General features: G+C 47.2%; 1 protein-coding gene across 1 annotated transcript in view; it reads right to left on the bottom strand.

Moving 5' to 3' along the window:
- Window positions 1-656: 656 nt before the first annotated feature.
- Window positions 657-19750, bottom strand: part of LOC138651274 (interferon-inducible GTPase 5-like) — a 65022-nt gene continuing 45928 nt past the window's right edge. Inside the window, exon 2 of the mRNA XM_069741348.1 lies at window positions 657-2877. Within this exon, the coding sequence (XP_069597449.1) occupies window positions 1667-2863 (1197 nt within the window). The 5' untranslated portion in view covers window positions 2864-2877 and the 3' untranslated portion in view covers window positions 657-1666. The remainder of the gene's footprint in view (window positions 2878-19750) is intronic.

Raw genomic sequence — 19750 nt, 5'->3', positions numbered from 1 at the left:
TTAACCAGTAGAGGCTAAGAAAACAGCTGTAAGCTGTAATTAATAGCCTGGGAACTTTTTAGGATATTGTCCCCTTTCCGAGATTAGAACAATAGGAATTTTTATGTAATAAATTGGAAAATGAGGGTGGGCTGTCTTTTATTTCAATTAAAAGTCTTTTTTCTGGCTATGTAGTATGACTATGGGGTTATTAATGGGGGTGTCTGATAAACACCTCTCCATACTAATCCCTGGGCTGACATCAACCCCAACCCTATTACCCCACTTATCACCGCACCAGGGCAAGTGGGAAGAGTGAGGATAATTGCCAGATTTGGTGCATCTTATTGATGCACCATTTCTGGGGCTACTGAGGGCTGATGTTATTAGGCTGGGAAGGGGGAACAATATCCATGACCCCTTCCCAGGCTATTAATATTAACCCACAGCTGTCAGTTTAGCCTTTCCTGGTTAGAATTTATAGGGAGACCCTACATCACTTTTTTGGAGTACCCCTATAAACTAACCAGTAAAGGTTAAGCAAACAGCTGTGCGCTATTATTAATATCCTGGCAACATTTAGGTCTAAAGGCCCCTTTCCCAGATTATTAATATTAGCCACAAGCGGTCAGCTTTCCCTCTGCTGGTTATAAAAATTACACGGGAGTCCACACAGATTGTTTTTTTAATGCAATTTAATTAGTTAGAAATCAAAAACAAGTACAGAGAAAGAAACATACAAAGCACTGATTATATAGCACACAGACATATTTCTCTTCTATGTATCTATCATGTTCCTCATCGCTATCTATCTCTGAACATCTTTGATACATAAAACTTTTTAATTTTTATGCTGCATTTCATTCCATACGGGTCACACTGACAGCACATTGATTGCACACGGACAGCCCGCAGATTGCGCACGGACAGCACGCGGATATACAGATGTCACATGGACACATGGATGCAGCACATGGCCACACGGACACCGACCATGGATCTCACCGGTACTAGTTTTACCTATACAAGTATCACCAGGTTGTGTGCATGAAGCCTCATCATGAAGGCACAAATTATGGTTGAACACAACAGCACAAAAATTAAAAGGCAGAAAAGAAATATCCGCTGCGCTCCCAGGCAACATGTTTCAGACCTGCCTGGTCCTTGGTCAAGCCTTATTATGCCAGGTCGTCCTGTGTAAACAAACCTTTGAATCTGTCAGTGAGCTCCTTGTGAATGAGAGGTTGTAACTCTTATCCATCTTTTACGGAGATCCTCTCAGCTGATTTATGACCACAGACTACATCGAAGGACGGCTGAACTTTCATGTGGTCATAAATCAGCTGAAAGGAGATCAGTAAAAGACAGATAAGAGACATATTCTCAGTCAGATCGAGTAATTGTCCAACAATAGACAATTTGGCTGTAAGGCAATAACAAAGTGCGAAATTTTTAAAGAATCTCAAAAGTAAAGTGAAAAAAGTACAGTAAGAAAAATATATATATTCCCCTCCACTGAAGGTGTCAACTTTAAATCTACGATAGCAAACACAAAGATAATGTAAAACTTTGTTGCCTCACGTTTATAAATCATTGAATCAGTTTTTAATTACTTTGTCAAAAATGTTTTCATTGTATCCCATGTCTAGTAGTATTTTCTATATATTATTGTATAGGATAAAGATGCCTAAACGGGTGACTCCAATGCCTTCGTAAGAACACGCACTGCATCTTCAGCAATCTCTTTAAGAAAGCCATCGAGCATCCAATAAATGGTACCAAAGGAGATGCCCCCTGCTGCCAGGCTACCTACCACTGGGACATTACTAGCAAAATACTCAACTATCATGAGACCCCCTGCGGCCCCTCTGGCTATTAAAGTGGCGACAAACTCTTTATTTATCTCTTTTAAAACAAAAGGGGACTTGATCACTGATTTTAATTCACTGACGTCTTTACCAAACTTGTAAGCCAACTTTTCCAAAGAGTTTTCATCCAAGCCAAATGCATTCTTATAGCTTGTCATGGCTTTCACCAGGATTCCTATATCACAAGCCACAGACAGACCTGGTACTGGGACCATAGCCACTTCACCAGAAAGAAGAGCCAACTTCCATATGTCCTTCTTGAAAGCCTGACGCTTCTTCTCAAGGACTGGCAGAGAAATGTGGGGTAGAGAGATCAGGAATATGTGTCTCTTGTGTTCTGGAAGTTCCTTTTCTAGAGTGTCCTGCATTTTGTGGAAGTCGTATTTGTCCAGGTCCAGGACTGAGAGGAGAAACACTTGGGGCTGTGGGATTCCCCCTTCTATAAGACTTTGAATGCAGCTATTTCTAATTTCATTGAGCACATTCTCTTCATTGAACGTCTTCTTCCTTCGGATCATGGAAGCATGTACGTCAGAGTCAACTTTGGATCTCACAAAGTAGAATTTCTTGTTCATAGCTTGAATCGCTTTTGCTAAGTCAATGTCATTTTGCTTAAAACGTTCCGATGATAAGATGATGAAAAAGTCATAACGACTGAATTCAACAGACTTGAGATAACTCTTTGCCACAAAATTTGGAGTTCCTATTCCTGGAAGATCCCAAACAGTTACATTAGGATACTGAGGATGGTTGTATAGAGTTGGCACCTCTGTTGTCTCTACCACACCAGTTTTGGCCGAGCCTTCTTCTTCATCGCCCATGCCACGGATGGCATTGACAAAAGTGGACTTTCCTGTTCCTGACTCACCCGTGATAGCAATGTTCAACGGGGCATTTTCTATTTCCCTGAGGGATTCTGTGAGTCTTTCAGTTGCTCTACAGATGTCTCCTTCTTGTAAAGCCGACTGAATGTTCTGGAGTTCTTCTTCACTGATGATGTTGATAGAAGAATCCATTATCAGTTATTAATCTGAAGAAAAATAGCCTTGGTGAGAGCTGGATCTTTACTCACTAAAGTCTATACTGATTTTTCTACAGTTTTAAGTCCCATCCCATCTGCAGTGTCAGCACCAGTAGTGACATCGCATTCATCCCACAGCTGTGCAAGACAGTTAATGACGTAACTGAATAATCAGAAAAACTGTAAATGTTCTCTTGCTCATCTACTTCCAACTCTAGGACAGCACATAAAACACTTAATTCAGCAGTCTAAGTAGATTAAGAATGAACTATGGAAATATGAAAATTTATATTTTCTTCCCTCACAATAGTACACACACTCCAGGCAAAAGCATCTGATCTGTGGAACGATGCGTTATCTACAATTAATCTCCACACTGTAAGCCTTTTTTTCTTCCTTTTTAACTTTATTAACTCAACAACAAAACAATAATTGTTTGAACATAGCGTCTTCCTGTCATCCAGAGTCAATCTGTATTCTCATGCTCTACATTTATAAATCTCCTCCAATAATCTAACACACCCTCAGCTTCATTCTGCCTTTCACTCATCAAGAATGCCTAATGTCACTGTTATTCATTCTCGTCTAGGCTATTGCAACTCTCTACTAATCAGATTCCCTCTTATCAAACTCTCTCCTCCAATCCATCCTGAATGCAACAGCCAGAATCATATTCCTCACCAACCGTTACACTGGTGCCTCTACTCTGTGCCAGTCGTTGCACTGGTTGCCCATCCGCTACAAAGTTCAATACAAACTGTCAGGATTCCCCTGACTGCTGCCACCAATTTATCACAATTCACACCGTGACCGTCACCCCTACGTCACGAGTCGGGGTGGCTTTGGGCCAACAGACGGCTATCACATGTGCAGGGGGACTTATCTTAGTTATCCCTCCACTGCTAACAATGTGATGAGAAAACACACACAAGGCTATTGACCTCTTAGTTTACAGCAGGGGCTTATTCTAGGTATCCCACTGCTTTCAATATACCACAAACTGCAGGGATTTATGTATATCCCGCTTACAGTTCCACTTAACACTTGCAGCTCTCTGGTGCCCCCCTTACTCTCAGGTCAGATTAGGTACTGCACCCTGGGTAATTAGTCGCCAGAAAGGCTGCCTGCTATGTACTGGCTATATGACACGCTGCAGCGACGCGATAACTACTCCCACTCAGGCAGGAACAATAATTATCAACGCCGCAGCCGCTACAGCATCACTCAACAGTCTGCACACGGTATCACTGCCACCAGCTTCGATTAAACGGGTCCGAAGCTAACCCAACACAACAGTAGCGTATTTCCCTTCAGAAGACTTAGGGTACGGTTTAGAACAGGAGAACAAACTAATATTAAATATTATATTCCATAAAAATTAGGCAATGCTTTATCAAAAATATTTTATAAAGAGGTTACAAATGAGACAATTGCAAATATGTAATTATAACATAAAGGGAATAAAGGAGAAAAGATAACACTCACATGTTCAAAGCATGGCAGGCAACCATACGTCCCAGCTCATTTGGACGTGCTGCGGGCTTCAGGAGAAGACAAGAAGTCCAGAAGAAGAAATCAAGCAGAAGACTGAGCTGGGGAGCCTGCCACAAACTTAAAACTTTAAGGCTGTGACATCACAGAAAGGCTGGCTTCTCCAGACCCTCCTCTCTCTACATTCTGGGTAAACTTTAAACTATTTTCTCTGATTTCTATAACTTCACTACAAAACATGTCAGAGTCATAACAAACCTAGCATTCATCTCGGATTAACGTGAGCATTCTAATGAGATCAAATATGTCCTATCTGGGATACATATTTACAGAGAAAACGCTACTTCTTTACCAGACGGAGGTAGAAGCTCAGGTTTTACGTGGTGAATAGATCCACCGAGGGGTGTAAAGAATATATATTTTCGTGTTTTTTACGTAAACGGGTTGTGTAATATCTTAACAAAACAAGACAAAGGACTTCCATGCATTTCTGGAAAGTTAGAATCCAGTTCTAGCCTGTCACTTTCCACTGCAAGAATGCTGGTCGTAAATACTTCGGCTCTCTGAGCTAGAGGTAATAAACTCTTCCTCCCCCATCTACATTGGCAAAGCAGCTCTTGGCTGAGTGAAAGGGAAGGAATTTGAAGCTACAAACTGTTGCAGCATCACTCCAACAAGGGGGGCTTAGCCCACGCAGGCTAGCAAGAGAACTACTTATGATATTTCATACCATATCGTGACACCTCCCCCTTTTGGTGTGCGCTAGGGAGGCAGTACCCCATGGTATGCCTCCATGGGCACCTCAGTAGGTTCACCCTGGCGGGAGAGTCCATCTGCATTCCCATGCTCTTTGCCCGTTTTGTGTTCAATGGTGAAGTCAAACTGCTGAAGGGCAAGGCTCCAGCGCAGCAACCTGCCGTTGGTTCCACACATGGCGTTTAGCCAGCGCAGAGGGTTGTGGTCGGTAACCACAGTGAAGGGGCGACTGTACAAGTAGGGCTGCAAGCACTGTAGAGCCCAGACTATGGCCAGGCACTCCTTCTCGATGGTGGAGTAGGCCACTTCCCTCAGCAAAAGCTTCCGGCTCAGGTATAACACGGGGTGCTCTTGGTCCTCCGAGTCAACCTGGCTGAGCACAGCACCAAGGCCAAACTCGCTGACATCGGTCTGCACCAAGAACGGTCGACTGCTGTCGACTGCTTTCAACACAGGGGCGTTACACAGTGCGGTTTTCAACGCCTGGAAGGCCACCTCACAGCCATCTGTCCAGTTGACGATGTGGGGTAGCTTCTTCCTGGTGAGGTCCGTCAAAGGTTTTGCCAGGCTACTATAGTGCTGTACGAAGCGCCTATAGTACCCTGCAGTGCCCAAGAAGGACATCACCTGTTTCTTGGTCACGGGAGTGGGCCAGTTCACGATCACTCCCACTTTGTCAGGCTCTGGCTTCAGGGTGTTCCCGCCTACCCGGTGCCCCATCTGGCACTTTCCGGGCTTGATAGTCAGTCCTGCTTGGTGAATTCGCCTGAGCACCTCCTCGAGATGCTGCAGGTGTTCCTCCCAGGAGAAACTGAAGATGGCAATGTCATCCAAGTATGCCACTGCGTACTTCTCCAGTCCCTGAAGCAAAAGATTGACCATCCGCTGGAAAGTGGCAAAGGCATTCTTCATGCCGAAGGGCATGACCGTGGACTCGTACAGTCCGAAGGGCGTGATAAAGGCGGACTTCTCCTGCGCCTCGGGGCTCAGGGGAATCTGCCAGTATCCGCTACTCAGATCCATTATTGTTAGGTAATCTGCGCCAGCTAACTTATCCAGCAGCTCCTCGATGCGCGGCATTGGGTGCGCGTCGGAGGCTGTGATGGCGTTGAGCCCCCTGTAGTCCACGCAGAATCGGGTGGTCCAGTCCTTCTTTGGCACAAGAACTACAGGTGATGCCCACGCGCTCTTTGACCGTCGAATCACCCCCAGTTGTAACATCTCATCGATCTCTTGGCGCATAATCTGCTGCCCCTGGTCAGAGATTCGATAGGGTGTTCGACGTAGTGGGGCGTGATTCCCGGTGTCCACCTCGTGGACTGCTAACTGAGTCCTCCCAGGTCGGTTGGAGAACATGAACCGGAAGGGTTCCAGTGTGGTTTGCAACTGCAACCGCTGGGGTTCAGTTAACGAGTCGCTTACCTCCACGTCCTCGATGGACCCATTGGCCTTGGCTTGGGCCAGCATGTCCAGGAGGGTGTCTTCCTCACCGTCTTTGGGCAAGCTGCAGACCGGTAGGACGAAAGGTTCACGTTCGTGATGAGCCTTCATCATGTTGACGTGAAAGGCCTTTCGCCTACCCCAAGCGTGGTCAAGCGTGACCACGTAAGTGACCGGGTTGAGCTGTTGGTGGACGACGTATGGGCCCTCCCAGGCTGCCTGAAGCTTATCCGTTGGTATGGGGACCAGCACCCACACCTTTTGACCCACGTGGTAGGTCCGCTCCCGGGCGTTCTGGTCGTACCAGTGCTTCTGATCAGCCTGAGCCTGCATCATGTTGTCATGCACCAACTGCGTCAAGGTCTGCATCTTGTCACGGAAGCGCATGACATACTCCACTATGGACACTTCAGAAGGGTTCGGCTCCTCTTCCCAGGATTCTCTTACCAACCCAAGGGGTCCCCGGACTCGCCTGCCGTACAGGAGCTCGAAGGGGGAGAACCCCGTCGAGGCCTGCGGAACCTCTCGGTAAGCGAACAGCAGGTGTGGGAGGTACCGCTCCAAGTCGCGCCCTTGAGTCTCAACCAGCATGCGCAGCATCTGTTTGAGGGTACCATTGAAGCGTTCACACAAGCCATAGGTCTGTGGGTGAAACGCACTCGATACCAGGTGCTTCACCTGCATTCTCTTACAGAGAGCCTCCATTAGGCGAGACATAAATTGGGTCCCTTGATCAGTAAGCATTTCCCTGGGAAACCGTACACGTGAAAAGATGGCCAACAGGGCATCCGCCACCTTATCTGCCCTAGTTGATGACAGAGCTACTGCCTCTGGGTACCGGGTAGCGTAGTCCACCACAGTAAGGATGTATTGCTTTCCAGAGCTGCTGGGGACGGCCAGCGGGCCTACAATGTCCACCGCGATCCTCTGGAAAGGCTCCTCTATCACTGGCAAAGGGATCAGGGGAGCCTTAAGAGCAGGCCCCGCCTTCCCCACTCTTTGACAAGTGATACAGGAGCGGCAGTAGTTCGACACATCTGTCCCCATCTTAGGCCAATAGAAGTGTTGAGACAGCCGGGCCTTAGTTTTGCTGATCCCCAAGTGTCCAGCTAGCGGGATCTCATGGGCAATCCGCAACAACTCACCCCGGAATTGCTGCGGGACGACCAGCTGTCTTTCCCTCAACCACTCCTTTTGTGATTCTCCGGGTACTGTCTCCTGGTACAACCTTCCTTGTTCCCAGAACACCTTCTCCTTATCAGTCTCGGAGAAGTGCGTCCTGGCAAGTTGTCTCAAACTCTCTAGGCTCGCTGTTATGAAAGGTAATTCAGTACCACAATAGACATAGAGGTCAGCGCACATACAGTGACCTGGCAATAACCCAAAAAACAAGAACGAGCTCTGAGACGTGGGAACTCTGTTGACCGCAATCCCTAATCCTCTCCAACCACACTAAAGGCAGCCGTGGATTGCGCCTAACGCTCCCTATGCAACTCGGCACGGCCTGAGAAAGTAGCTAGCCTGAAGATAGAAAATAAGCCTACCTTGCCTCAGAGAAATACCCCAAAGGAAAAGGCAGCCCCCACATATAATGACTGTGAGTTAAGATGAAAAGACAAACGTAGAGATGAAATAGATTTAGCAAAGTGAGGCCCAACTTTCTGAACAGAGCGAGGATAGGAAAGGTAACTTTGCGGTCAACACAAAACCCTACAAAAACCACGCAAAGGGGGCAAAAAGACCCTCCGTACCGAACTAACGGCACGGAGGTACACCCTCTGCGTCCCAGAGCTTCCAGCAAGCAGAAAAAAACAAATTGACAAGCTGGACAGAAAAAAACAGCAAACAAATAGCAAAGAGGAACTTAGCTATGCAGAGCAGCAGGCCACAGGAGCGATCAAGGAGGAAACAGGTCCAATACTAGAACATTGACTGGAGGCCAGGATCAAAGCACTAGGTGGAGTTAAATAGAACCTAAAACATAATTAAATAGTTAAATAGAGCAGCACCTAACGACTTCACCACATCACCTGAGGAAGGAAACTCAGAAGCCGCAGTACCACTTTCCTCCACCAACGGATGCTCACAGAGAGAATCAGCCGAAGTACCACTTGTGACCACAGGAGGGAGCTCTGCCACAGAATTCACAACAGTACCCCCCCCCTTGAGGAGGGGTCACCGAACCCTCACCAGAGCTCCCAGGACGACCAGGATGAGCCATATGAAAGGCACGAACAAGATCGGGAGCATGGACATCAGAGGCAAAAAGGACACCCAGTCATCCTGATCAGCAGAAACAACGCATCTCAGATATGTTTCCAAGGTCTGATTGGTTCGTTCAGTCTGGCCATTAGTCTGAGGATGGAAAACCGAGGAAAAAGACAAGTCAATGCCCATCCTACCACAAAAGGCTCGCCAAAACCTCGAAACAAACTGGGAACCTCTGTCACAAACGATATTCTCTGGAATGCCATGTAAACGAACCACATGCTGGAAAAACAATGGCACCAAATCAGAGGAGGAAGGCAATTTAGACAAGGGTACCAAATAGACCATCTTAGAGAAGCGATCACAGACCACCCAAATGACTGACATCTTTTGAGAGACGGGAAGATCTGAAATAAAATCCATAGAGATATGTATCCAAGGTCTCTTCGGGACCGGCAAGGGCAAAAGCAACCCACTGGCACGAGAACAGCAGGGCTTAGCCCGAGCAAAAATCCCACAGGACTGCACAAAAGTACGCACATCCCGCGACAGAGATGGCCACCAAAAGGATCTAGCCACTAACTCTCTGGTACCAAAGATTCCAGGATGACCAGCCAACACCGAACAATGAACCTCAGAGATAACTTTATTCATCCACCTATGAGGGACAAACAGTTTCTCCGCTGGGCAACGATCAGGTTTATTAGCCTGAAATTTTTGCAGCACCCGCCGCAAATCAGGGGAGATGGCAGACACAATTACTCCCTCTTTGAGGATACCCGCCGGCTCAGATACACCCGGAGAGTCGGGCACAAAACTCCTAGACAGAGCATCCGCCTTCACATTTTTAGAGCCCGGAAGGTATGAAATCACAAAGTCAAAACGGGCAAAAAACAACGACCAACGAGCTTGTCTAGGATTCAACCGCTTGGCGGACTCGAGATAAGTAAAGTTCTTATGATCAGTCAATACCACCACGCGATGCTTAGCTCCTTCAAGCCAATGACGCCACTCCTCGAATGCCCATTTCATGGCCAGCAACTCTCGATTGCCCACATCATAATTTCGCTCAGCAGGCGAAAACTTCCTGGAAAAGAAGGCGCATGGTTTCATCACCGAGCAATCAGAACTTCTCTGCGACAAAACAGCCCCTGCTCCAATCTCAGAAGCATCAACCTCGACCTGGAACGGAAGCGAAACATCTGGTTGACACAACACAGGGGCAGAAGAAAAACGACGCTTCAACTCTTGAAAAGCTTCCACAGCAGCAGAAGACCAATTGACCACATCAGCACCTTTCTTGGTCAAATCGGTCAATGGTTTAGTAATACTAGAAAAATTGCAGATGAAGCGACGATAAAAATTAGCAAAGCCCAGGAACTTTTGCAGACTTTTCAGAGATGTCGGCTGAGTCCAATTATGGATGGCTTGGACCTTAACAGGGTCCATCTCGATAGTAGAAGGGGAAAAGATGAATCCCAAAAATGAAACCTTCTGAACACCAAAGAGACACTTTGATCCCTTCACAAACAAAGAATTAGCACGCAGGACCTGAAACACCGTTCTGACCTGCTTCACATGAGACTCCCAATCATCCGAGAAGATCAAAATGTCATCTAAGTACACAATCAGGAATTTATCCAGGTACTCTCGGAAGATGTCATGCATAAAGGACTGAAACACTGATGGAGCATTTGCAAGTCCGAATGGCATTACTAGATACTCAAAATGGCCCTCGGGCGTATTAAATGCAGTTTTCCACTCATCGCCTCGCTTAATACGCACAAGATTATACGCACCACGAAGATCTATCTTGGTGAACCAACTAGCCCCCTTAATCCGAGCAAACAAATCAGATAACAATGGCAAGGGATACTGAAATTTAACCGTGATCTTATTTAGAAGGCGGTAATCTATACAAGGTCTCAGTGAACCATCCTTCTTAGCTACAAAAAAGAACCCTGCTCCTAATGGCGACGATGACGGGCGAATATGCCCCTTCTCCAAAGACTCCTTCACATAACTCCGCATAGCGGCGTGCTCAGGCACAGACAAATTAAACAGTCGACCTTTTGGGAATTTACTACCAGGAATCAAATCGATAGCACAATCACAATCCCTATGCGGAGGTAGGGTATCGGACTTGGGCTCATCAAATAAATCCCGGTAATCAGACAAGAACTCAGGAACCTCAGAAGGGGTAGATGACGAAATAGTCAGAAATGGGACATCACCATGTACCCCCTGACAACCCCAGCTGGAAACAGACATGGATTTCCAATCTAATACTGGATTATGGACTTGTAGCCATGGCAACCCCAACACGACCACATCATGCAGATTATGCAACACCAGAAAGCGAATAACCTCCTGATGTGCAGGAGTCATGCACATGGTCAGCTGGGTCCAGTACTGAGGCTTATTCTTGGCCAAAGGCGTAGCATCAATTCCTCTCAATGGAATAGGACACTGCAAGGGCTCCAAGAAAAACCCACAACGCCTAGCATACTCCAAGTCCATCAAATTCAGAGCAGCGCCTGAGTCCACAAATGCCATGACAGAATACGATGACAAAGAGCAGATCAAGGTAACGGACAGAAGAAATTTTGACTGTACCGTACCAATGGTGGCAGACCTAGCGAACCGCCTAGTGCATTTAGGACAATCAGAGATAGCATGAGTGGAATCACCACAGTAGAAACACAGCCCATTCAGACGTCTGTGTTCTTGCCGTTCAACTCTGGTCAAAGTCCTATCGCACTGCATAGGCTCAGGTTTAAGCTCAGGTAATACCGCCAAATGGTGCACAGATTTACGCTCGCGCAAGCGTCGACCGATCTGAATGGCCAAAGACATAGACTCATTCAGACCAGCAGGCATAGGAAATCCCACCATGACATCCTTAAGGGCTTCAGAGAGACCTTTTCTGAAAATAGCTGCGAGCGCACCTTCATTCCACTGAGTGAGTACGGACCACTTTCTAAATTTCTGACAATATACCTCTATTTCATCCTGACCCTGACACAGAGCCAGCAAATTCTTCTCTGCCTGATCCACAGAATTAGGCTCATCGTACAGCAATCCGAGCGCCAGGAAAAACGCATTGATATTACTTAATGCAGGATCTCCTGACGCAAGAGAAAATGCCCAGTCCTGAGGGTCGCCACGCAAAAAAGAAATAACGATCCTAACTTGTTGAACTGGGTCACCAGAGGAGCGAGGTTTCAAAGCCAGAAATAGTTTACAATTATTTTTCAAACTCAGAAATTTAGTTCTATCTCCAAAAAAACAAATCAGGAATAGGAATTCTCGGTTCTAACATAGAATTCTGAACCACAAAGTCTTGAATACTTTGTACTCTTGCCGTGAGCTGATCCACACATGAAGACAGACCTTTAATGTCCATTGCTACACCTGTGTCCTGAACCACCCAAATGTCTAGGGGAAAAAAAAGGTAAAACACAGTGCAGAGAAAAAAAATGGTCGCAGAACTTCTTTTTTCCCTCTATTGAGAATCATTAGTACTCATGACCTCCAGTACTGTTATGAAAGGTAATTCAGTACCACAATGGACATAGAGGTCAGCGCACATACAGTGACCTGGCAATAACCCAAAAAACAAGAACGAGCTCTGAGACGTGGGAACTCTGTTGACCGCAATCCCTAATCCTCTCCAACCACACTAAAGGCAGCCGTGGATTGCGCTTAACGCTCCCTATGCAACTCGGCACGGCCTGAATAACTAGCTAGCCTGAAGATAGAAAATAAGCCTACCTTGCCTCAGAGAAATACCCCAAAGGAAAAGGCAGCCCCCACATATAATGACTGTGAGTTAAGATGAAAAGACAAACGTAGAGATGAAATAGATTTAGCAAAGTGAGGCCCAACTTTCTGAACAGAGCGAGGATAGGAAAGGTAACTTTGCGGTCAACACAAAACCCTACAAAAACCACGCAAAGGGGGCAAAAAGACCCTCCGTACCGAACTAACGGCACGGAGGTACAACCTCTGCGTCCCAGAGCTTCCAGCAAGCAGAAAAAAACAAATTGACAAGCTGGACAGAAAAAAACAGCAAACAAATAGCAAAGAGGAACTTAGCTATGCAGAGCAGCAGGCCACAGGAACGATCCAGGAGGAAACAGGTCCAATACTAGAACATTGACTGGAGGCCAGGATCAAAGCACTAGGTGGAGTTAAATAGAGCAGCACCTAATGACTTCACCACATCACCTGAGGAAGGAAACTCAGAAGCCGCAGTACCACTTTCCTCCACCAACGGAAGCTCACAGAGAGAATCAGCCGAAGTACCACTTGTGACCACAGGAGGGAGCTCTGCCACAGAATTCACAACAGCTCGCATCTGTGTGCAGAGCGGCCTGAAACTCCTGGCTAGGGGAAGCCAGAAGCGATGTCAGGGTCCCTTCTCCACGGGAACCCTCTTGTACCTGCTCTGGGTCCACCTCTGGTTCAGTCACAGTGATGACTGAGGAGGGTCCGGAAGGCAGACAGTTATCTGCGTTCCAGGCACTCTGACTGCGGGTGACAGCAGCTACGTAGGCTGTCTCCCTGGGGGTTTCTACAGACCCATCAGCCGGCGCTGCTATGGGCTCTACCTCCCCATCCACCCCCAACACTCCAGGGGCAGTGCTACTTATGGGCCAGTTACCTTCCTTTGTGGCACTGGTCACTTTCATGGCATCACCTTCCTCACGGTTCCCATGCATCTCCCCATTTCCTGTAGCACCGACACTTGCCCCTGTTAGGGGTTCCTCAGCCGTCTCACTCCGCAGAGCGACGTGGCTGGGCACGCCTGTACCTATGGACACATTAACCTTCACAGAAAAATCATTATCAGGATCAGCTGGCACAGGTACAACATTTTCACCATCAATCCTAGGAAAAAAATGGTTATTAGATGCATCATTACAAGATAAAGCATGGTCAGGTAACACATGCGATTTCCCATCATCATCATCATCAGGGTTAACTTTACCCTCATTAGTAGATTGGGGAGGGGTGTCAGGGACGTAGTATGCAACCATCCTCCCCCAATCAGTCCCCAACAAAACCTCAGTGGGCAAATTATCAGACAGCCCCACTTCCTTCACCCCGCTCCCGGCACCCCAATCAATATAAACCCGGGCCATTGGTAAGGGACAGCTGATGCCCCCAATCCCAGTGACAGTTAGGGTTTTCCCCGGAATGATTTCTTCAGGGGCCGCCAGTTCGGGTCGGATGAGGGTTCGTTCAGCCCCGGTGTCCTTGAGGCCTGTAGCAACATGGCCTCCCACAGTGACGTGCTGTACGTTGTCACACACCCTCCCAACCACACCACCCACCAAAAGATCTGCTGCATTAGGCCCTGGGGCCTTGGCTGGGGTGTTCTTCTGCTTGGTTGGGCAGGAGGGACTGATATGACCAGTCTGATGGCAGATGAAACACTTGCGAGGTTCGGTGGTAGGTCTGGTGCTGTTGGCCACGGGGCCAGGACTGTTGTGAATTCTGTGGCAGAGCTCCCTCCTGTGGCCACAAGTGGTATTTCGGCTGGTTCTCTCTGTGAGCTTCCGTTGGTGGAAGGAAGTTGTACTGCGGCTTCTGAGTCTCCTTCCTCAGGTGATGTGGTGATGTCATTAGACGTTTCCTATTTAACTCCACCTAGTGCTTTGATCCTGGCCTCCTGTCAATGTTCTAGTGTGGGTCTAGCTTCCTCCTGGATCGTTTCTGTGGCCTGCTGCTCTGCATAAGCTAAGTTGTGCTTGTGTTATTTTTTGGTTTGCTGTTTTTTCTGTCCAGCGTGCTCTTTTTGTTTTTGTTGCTTGCTGGAAGCTCTGGGACGCAGAGGGTGTACCTCTGTGCCGTTAGTTCGGTACGGAGGGTCTTTTTGCCCCCTCTGCGTGGTTGTTAGTAGGGTTTTGTGTTGACCGCAAAGTTACCTTTCCTATCTTCGGTCTATTCAGAAAGTCGGGCCTCACTTTGCTAAATCTGTTTCATCTCTACGTTTGTCTTTTCATCTCACTCACAGTCATTATATGTGGGGGCTGCCTTTTCCTTTGGGGAATTTCTTTGAGGCAAGTTAGGCTTGTTTTCCTCTTAGGCCTAGCTAGTTTCTCAGGCTGTGCCGAGTTGCATAGGTAGCGTTAGGCGCAATCCACGGCCGCCTTTAGTTGTGGTATGATAGTATAGGGATTGCGGTCGGCAGAGTTCCCACGTCTCAGAGCTCGTCCTATGTTTTTGGGTTATTGTCAGGTCACTATTTGTGCTCTGAACTTCATCATCCATTGTGGTTCTGAATTACCATTTCATGACAGTACAGGAGGCCAAAGTACTAATGATTCTCAATAGAGGGAAAAAAGAAGTTCTGAGACCATTTTTTTTTTCTCTGCACTGTGTTCTGCCCTTTTTTTTTTTACCCTAGACATTTGGGTGGTTCAGGACACAGGTGTTGCAATGGACATTAAAGGTCTGTCTTCATGTGTGGATAATCTCACTGCACGTATTCAAAAGATTCAAGACATTATTGATCAGAAATCTATGTTAGAACCGAGAATCCCTATTCCTGATTTGTTTTTTGGAGATAGAAATAAATTTCTGAGTTTCAAAAATAATTGTAAACTTTTTCTGGCTTTGAAACCTCGTTCTTCTGGTGATCCAGTTCAACAAGTTAGAATCGTTATTTCTTTTTTGCGTGGCGATCCTCAGGACTGGGCATTTTCCCTTGCGCCAGGGGATCCTGCATTAAGTAATATCGATGCATTTTTCCTGGCGCTCGGATTGCTGTACGATGAGCCTAATTCTGTGGATCAGGCAGAGAAGAATTTGCTGGCTCTGTGCCAGGGTCAGGATGAAATAGAAGTATATTGTCAGAAATTTAGAAAGTGGTCCGTACTCACTCAATGGAATGAAGGTGCGCTTGCAGCGATTTTCAGGAAGGGTCTCTCTGAAGCCCTTAAGGATGTCATGGTGGGATTTCCCATGCCTGCTGGTCTGAATGAGTCTATATCTTTGGCTATTCAGATCGGTCGACGCTTGCGCGAGCGTAAATCTGTGCACCATTTGGCGGTATTACCTGAGCTTAAACCTGAGCCTACGCAGTGCGATAGGACTTTGACTAGAGTGGAACGGCAAGAACACAGACGTCAGAATGGGCTGTGTTTCTACTGTGGTGATTCCACTCATGCTATCTCTGATTGTCCTAAATGCACTAGGCGGTTCGCTAGGTCTGCCACCATTGGTATGGTACAGTGAAAATTTCTTCTGTCTGTTACCTTGATCTGCTCTTTGTCATCGTATTCTGTCATGGCATTTGTGGACTCAGGCGCTGCCCTGAATTTGATGGACTTGGAGTATGCTAGGCGTTGTGGGTTTGTCTTGGAGCCCGTGCAGTGTCCTATTCCACTGAGAGGAATTGATGCTACGCCTTTGGCCAAGAATAAGCCTCAGTACTGGACCCAGCTGACCATGTGCATGGCTCCTGCACATCAGGAGGTTATTCGCTTTCTGGTGCTGCATAATCTGCATGATGTGGTCGTGTTGGGGTTGCCATGGCTACAAGTCCATAATCCAGTTTTGGATTGGAAATCCATGTCTGTGTCCAGCTGGGGTTGTCAGGGGATACATGGTGATGTCCCATTTCTGAATATTTCATCATCCACCCCTTCTGAGGTTCCTGAGTTCTTGTCTGATTACCGGGATGTATTTGAGGAGCCCAAGTCCGATGCCCTACCTCCGCATAGGGATTGTGATTGTGCTATCAATTTGATTCCTGGTAGTAAATTCCCAAAAGGCATTTATCTGTGCCTGAGCACGCCGCTATGCGGAGTTATGTGAAGGAGTCTTTGGAGAAGGGGCATATTCGCCCGTCATCGTCGCCATTGGGAGCAGGGTTCTTTTTTGTAGCCAAGAAGGATGGTTCACTAAGACCTTGTATAGATTATCGCCTTCTTAATAACATCACGGTTAAAGTTCAGTACCCCTTGCCATTGTTATCTGATTTATTTGCTCGGATTAAGGGGGCTAGTTGGTTTACCAAGATAGATCTCCGTGGTGCGTATAATCTTGTGCGTATTAAGCGAGGCGATGAATGGAAAACTGCATTTAATACGCCCGAGGGTCATTTTGAGTACCTAGTCATGCCATTCGGACTTGCCAATGCTCCATCAGTGTTTCAGTCCTTTATGCATGACATCTTCCGAGAGTACCTGCATAAATTCCTGATTGTATACTTGGATGATATTTTGGTCTTCTCGGATGATTGGGAGTCTCATGTGAAGCAGGTCAGAATGGTGTTCCAGGTCCTGCGTGCTAATTCTTTGTTTGTGAAGGGATCAAAGTGTCTCTTCGGTGTTCAGAAGGTTTCATTTTTGGGGTTCATTTTTTCCCCTTCTACTATCGAGATGGACCCTGTTAAAGTCCAGGCCATCCATGATTGGACTCAGCCGACATCTCTGAAGAGTCTGCAAAAGTTCCTGGGCTTTGCTAATTTTTATCGTCGCTTCATCTGCAACTTTTCTAGTATTGCTAAACCATTGACCGATTTGACCAAGAAGGGTGCTGATGTGGTCAATTGGCCTTCTGCTGCCGTGGAAGCTTTTCAAGAGTTGAAGCGTTGTTTTTCTTCTGCCCCTGTGTTGTGTCAGCCAGATGTCTCGCTTCAGTTCCAGGTCGAGGTTGATGCTTCTGAAATTGGAGCGGGGGCTGTTTTGTCGCAGAGAAGTTCTGATTGCTCGGTGATGAAACCATGCGCCTTCTTTTCCAGGAAGTTTTCGCCTGCTGAGCGAAATTATGATGTTGGCAATCGAGAGTTGCTGGCCATGAAGTGGGCATTCGAGGAGTGGCGTCATTGGCTTGAAGGAGCTAAGCATCGCGTGGTGGTCTTGACTGATCACAAGAATCTGACTTATCTCGAGTCTGCCAAACGATTGAATCCTAGACAGGCTCGTGGGTCGTTGTTTTTCTCTCGTTTTAACTTTGTGGTTTCTTACCTTCCGGGCTCTAAAAATGTGAAGGCGGATGCCCTGTCTAGGAGTTTTGTGCCCGACTCTCCGGGTTTATCTGAGCCGGAGGGTGTTCTCAAAAAGGGAGTAATTGTGTCTGCCATCTCCCCTGATTTGCGGCGGGTGCTGCAAAAATGTCAGGCTAATAAACCTGATCGTTGCCCAGCGGAGAAACTGTTTGTCCCTGATAGGTGGACGAATAAAGTTATCTCTGAGGTTCATTGTTCGGTGTTGGCTGGTCATCCTGGAATCTTTGGTACCAGAGAGTTAGTGGCTAGATCCTTTTGGTGGCCATCGCTGTCGCGGGATGTGCGTTCTTTTGTGCAGTCCTGTGGGATTTGTGCTCGGCCTAAGCCCTGCTGTTCTCGTGCCAGTGGGTTGCTTTTGCCCTTGCCGGTTCCGAAGAGGCCTTGGACACATATCTCGATGGATTTTATTTCAGATCTTCCCGTCTCTCAAAAAATGTCAGTCATTTGGGTTGTATGTGATCGCTTCTCTAAGATGGTCCATTTGGTACCCTTGCCTAAGTTGCCTTCCTCCTCTGATTTGGTGCCATTGTTCTTCCAGCATGTGGTTCGTTTGCATGGCATTCCAGAGAATATCGTTTCTGACAGAGGTTCCCAGTTTGTTTTGAGGTTTTGGAGAGCCTTTTGTGCTAGGATGGGCATTGACTTGTCTTTTTCCTCGGCTTTCCATCCTCAGACTAATGGCCAGACCGAACGAACCAATCAGACCTTGGAGACATATCTGAGATGCTTTGTTTCTGCTGATCAGGATGACTGGGTGTCTTTTTTGCCTTTGGCTGAGTTCGCCCTTAATAATCGGGCCAGTTCGGCTACCTTGGTTTCGCCGTTCTTCTGCAACTCTGGGTTCCATCCTCGGTTCTCGTCTGGGCAGGTTGAGTCTTCGGACTGTCCTGGTGTGGATACTGTGGTGGACAGGTTGCAGCAGATTTGGACTCATGTAGTGGACAATTTGACCTTGTCCCAGGAGAAGGCTCAACGTTTCGCTAATCGCAGACGCTGTGTGGGTCCCCGACTTCGTGTTGGGGATTTGGTTTGGTTGTCATCTCGTCATATTCCTATGAAGGTTTTCTCTCCTAAATTTAAGCCTCGTTTCATTGGTCCGTATAGGATTTCTGAGGTTCTTAATCCTGTGTCTTTTCGTTTGACCCTTCCTGAATCTTTTTCCATCCATAACGTGTTCCATAGGTCATTGTTGCGGAGATACGTGGCACCTATGGTTCCATCGGTTGATCCTCCTGCCCCGGTTTTGGTGGAGGGGGAGTTGGAGTATATTGTGGAGAAGATTTTGGATTCTCGGGTTTCAAGGCGGAAACTCCAGTATCTGGTTAAGTGGAAGGGTTATGCTCAGGAAGATAATTCCTGGGTCTTTGCCTCTGATGTCCATGCTCCCGATCTGGTTCGTGCCTTTCATATGGCTCATCCTGGTCGTCCTGGGAGCTCTGGTGAGGGTTCGGTGACCCCTCCTCAAGGGGGGGGGGTACTGTTGTGAATTCTGTGGCAGAGCTCCCTCCTGTGGCCACAAGTGGTATTTCGGCTGGTTCTCTCTGCGAGCTTCCGTTGGTGGAAGGAAGTGGTACTGCGGCTTCTGAGTCTCCTTCCTCAGGTGATGTGGTGATGTCATTAGACGTTTCCTATTTAACTCCACCTAGTGCTTTGATCCTGGCCTCCTGTCAATGTTCTAGTGTGGGTCTAGCTTCCTCCTGGATCGTTCCTGTGGCCTGCTGCTCTGCATAAGCTAAGTTGTGCTTGTGTTATTTTTTGGTTTGCTGTTTTTTCTGTCCAGCGTGCTCTTTTTGTTTTTGTTGCTTGCTGGAAGCTCTGGGACGCAGAGGGTGTACCTCCGTGCCGTTAGTTCGGTACGGAGGGTCTTTTTGCCCCCTCTGCGTGGTTGTTAGTAGGGTTTTGTGTTGACCGCAAAGTTACCTTTCCTATCTTCGGTCTATTCAGAAAGTCGGGCCTCACTTTGCT

This window comes from Ranitomeya imitator, chromosome 10 (assembly GCF_032444005.1).
Source record: "Ranitomeya imitator isolate aRanImi1 chromosome 10, aRanImi1.pri, whole genome shotgun sequence".
Classification (NCBI taxonomy): Eukaryota; Metazoa; Chordata; class Amphibia; order Anura; family Dendrobatidae; genus Ranitomeya; species Ranitomeya imitator.
This window is presented reverse-complemented; position numbering and strand designations above follow the sequence as displayed.